At 40.5% G+C, this 3,244-nt stretch overlaps 1 protein-coding gene across 1 annotated transcript in view; it reads left to right on the top strand.

The window, feature by feature from the left end:
- Positions 1-2,821, top strand: part of zmynd10 (zinc finger, MYND-type containing 10) — a 32,114-nt gene extending 29,293 nt beyond the window's left edge. The window contains 2 exon segments of the mRNA XM_048606364.1: positions 192-258; positions 261-2,821. Of these exon segments, the coding sequence (XP_048462321.1) occupies positions 192-258; positions 261-308 (115 nt within the window). The 3' untranslated portion in view covers positions 309-2,821.
- The last annotated feature ends 423 nt before the right edge of the window (positions 2,822-3,244 follow it).

Raw genomic sequence — 3,244 nt, 5'->3', positions numbered from 1 at the left:
GGGAGGGCAGGGTGAGGTGGAGGGTGAGTGTTTGGGAGGGCAGGGTGCTATGATGATTTGTCAAATGTTTATCAGCCTTGAAATCCTGATGCATGGGATAGTAGAGTTCTAAATCCTGAGCTGTGCAATCCCTAAATGTATTGATGATTACTGTGCACACAGTTTAATTTTATTATTATTTTTTTCTCTAGGGAGTGCCAGGTGAAGCACTGGTCAAAACACAAGAAAGCCTGTGACCTGCTGGCTGTTGCTGCAAAACAAAACTGAATGAGGAATTAGAAATCAGTTGGTGGAAGCCAAACTGGTGAGCACCTGGCTACTCGGCTATTTGGCACTGAGCAGAATGATACAGTCCCAACCTTGACACACTACATTGATGTGTACTCGGCACTCCGATTAACATACAAAGTGTGATATTTAGAATAGCCTAACTGTATGGAACGTCTGCGTGTTCAGGAGGCTAATAATTAAGTAAAGGCTAACTGGTAGGGATTATTTTTAAAATATAATTTTTGAAACAACTTAAATCTGTAATCTCCTATTGTCATGCTTTAAATGCTGTTTGTCAGTGTGAACGTAGAAGAGCATCCTAACTCAAACTTTGAATTTATTGCTGTTACAAGAAAGTTTGTTGAGCCAACTGAAAAGTTACTCTTGTGAAAATATTCTCTTTTGTTTTTTGTGTTTATCTCCTGACACCGCATGTGCCTGTGATGAACTGCTTGTACTGTTGTTTTTATAAAGTACCATTTGTAGCTTTTTTTGCCGTGACCTGGATAGGGGTCATACCAGCTCTTCTTAGCACATTGGGATCAGGAAAATGGAGCTCATACTGAAATGCACAGTATTTCAATTGTGCAGAGATACTATGGAGATCTGATCGATTCAGTTTCTTCCAACTATCAGCATCTTAAGTAACTGTGTGTGAGAGATACTCAGTATCTTTAAAAGCCTTGTGCTAGTGCCAGCTTGACTGTCACTGAGCTAGAGTGAAGAAAACAAGGCATGCTGGGTGTATTCACTGCTACCAGCCACCACTTTTTTTTAAAAGACAGTTAGCAACAACGATGCAATTCATAGAAGTACGCTTGATTTTTAATGTAACAATCATATGTTTTACTGAGATACTCTAGTATCTTTGTCTTTAGTCCCGCTATAGAAATTGAAGGAGAAACATACTTGTAACAGGGAGTGTGAATGAGTTTTATTTTATTCAATGCCTGCAAGTAAGGGCTCACCATGAGCTGCTGTGGAAAATTTGGACACAGACAGGCTAATCTCTCACGGCCCAGACTAAATACAAGACTTGAACCATTGCTTCATGTGCATATAAAAGGTTGAATGATGCATATCGCAGTTCCAGATATCAGGGTTACTTTTCTTTATTGGAGTGTTACTGGTATTTTTGAATGTTGTTTGTTCAAGTTTTGACTTTGCAATAGAAGAAAATTTACAAATCCTGGCAGTTTCAGTTGTTGAATGGTAACGTGCTTCAGAGGAAACTTTGCTTTTGAATTTGGTCACCTGTAGTTAGCACTGCTGACAGTGGCCATTAAATCTCTGCTGTCTTACTGTCTGCTGTGTAAACTTAAAACTGGACTGGATAAAAATGAGTCTGTTTCTTAGTTGTAAAGTTTTTTGATTTGTCCATCACACACGATCATCCAAAACTTTCTAACCACAGTGTTTGTTTCCTGGCCTGGCATGCAAAGAGCCAGCAGAGAATGTATCACCATTGATACTAGCTGCCCCACAACATTCAAAAGAACTTTCATTGACTGGACATGGGACTTCCATTCCTCATCTCAGAGCTGCTGGCCAATCTGGCCACAAATTCCAGAAGCTGCAGTGGATAGGACTGGGATGACATGTGATTACAGAAGTCTAAATCCCGGAGACTAGGAGCAGGTAAGTGTAGGTATCTTCAGGCAGGGAGAAGAGATTGGGGAGGGTTTACTGAAAAGGAGTGAGTGTTGGAGCAGAGGCTGGGGAAGAGCACCCTTGGTGGAGGAGAATGGTAGGAGGAAGATGATGGGCGAGGAAGATGATGGGCATCCCCTTCCATTTACGCCTGAAACCTCAGCAGGGTTTCTGGGCTTCACCCAGAATCCATCCTGCTAGCCTGGAAATGAAGGCTGGATGGAAAATAGCTGTGAAGTAGTCCTTAATTGGCTACTTATGAGCATTAATTGGGTCAAGGACAAGCTGGCCAGACTAGGTGGGAGGGTACTCAGAAGGCCATCCAAGGTATTTTCCCCCATCCCCACCAACCTGCAAACCTGCCAGTGGGACAATGTAAAATTCTGTCCCCATTTCAAAATGTTCAGAAAGCAAATTATTTTGTGATGACATCAAGTGTAGAACCATTTCTAGTTTTGGTGATAGTTTATAATTTCACGTGGAACTAGCAATTTATAAGGATCTGGTAATGTGTAATTTTCCCTCATTAAAAGCTCTCAACATCAGGATCTAGTTAAGTGTGTGTATGTTTGGTCTAGATCATGGAAGTTGACGGAAATTTTAAGATCTAAGTCTCGCTTGAGCTTCAAGATCACCGTGCCACCCCACAGTCTGTGGACAGAAAATAGAGGCTTGATCTGATGAAGAGAGGAGCTCACAAATCAGATCAACAATTTGCACAATTAGACTTCAATGTCCTTTTGAAATAAAACCAAAAACTCTCATATCTATGCCAAAGTATGTTGGTTTTCTTACCACAAACTGAAAATGCTGTACTTCCCAGCTGGTTGTTAAAGCATCGGTCGACTAATCTGGTTTCATGTTTTCTTCATTAGAATGTTCGTGATCAAAGGTAAGGAAAACTAGAAAACCACAGGATTACCTTTCACTTCGAGAGCTTTGTAGGTCAGAATCACAAAATTGTTTCTTCATGAAAACAAATAATTACCTAAGTGTCCCTCTCTAAAATGTTTTGTCATTCTGATTATCATTAATTATTCTGCACTCCCTTTCAGGAAGCCTTGGAAGTTACAGCAGTGTCGCACCACTTTTGGAAATTCAAGTTTTGCTTTAAACAATGTAATATATGTGTGCAATGAACCCAAATTGGCGCCAGCCTGCTGGAAGCCCTCCATATTCTAGATAACTACAGTTGGTACACAAGTTGTGATCAAGTTGCTCAGGCTTTTTACATTGATCTCTTATTGATAACATTAGCAAGTGTCAAAGAGGAATCGTTCCTCAAGATTTGTTAGTGCTGAGTCCATGGCTTGTCCAGTTTCAT

Source organism: Rhincodon typus, chromosome 16 (assembly GCF_021869965.1).
Source record: "Rhincodon typus isolate 14 chromosome 16, sRhiTyp1.1, whole genome shotgun sequence".
Taxonomy (NCBI): Eukaryota; Metazoa; Chordata; class Chondrichthyes; order Orectolobiformes; family Rhincodontidae; genus Rhincodon; species Rhincodon typus.
This window is presented reverse-complemented; position numbering and strand designations above follow the sequence as displayed.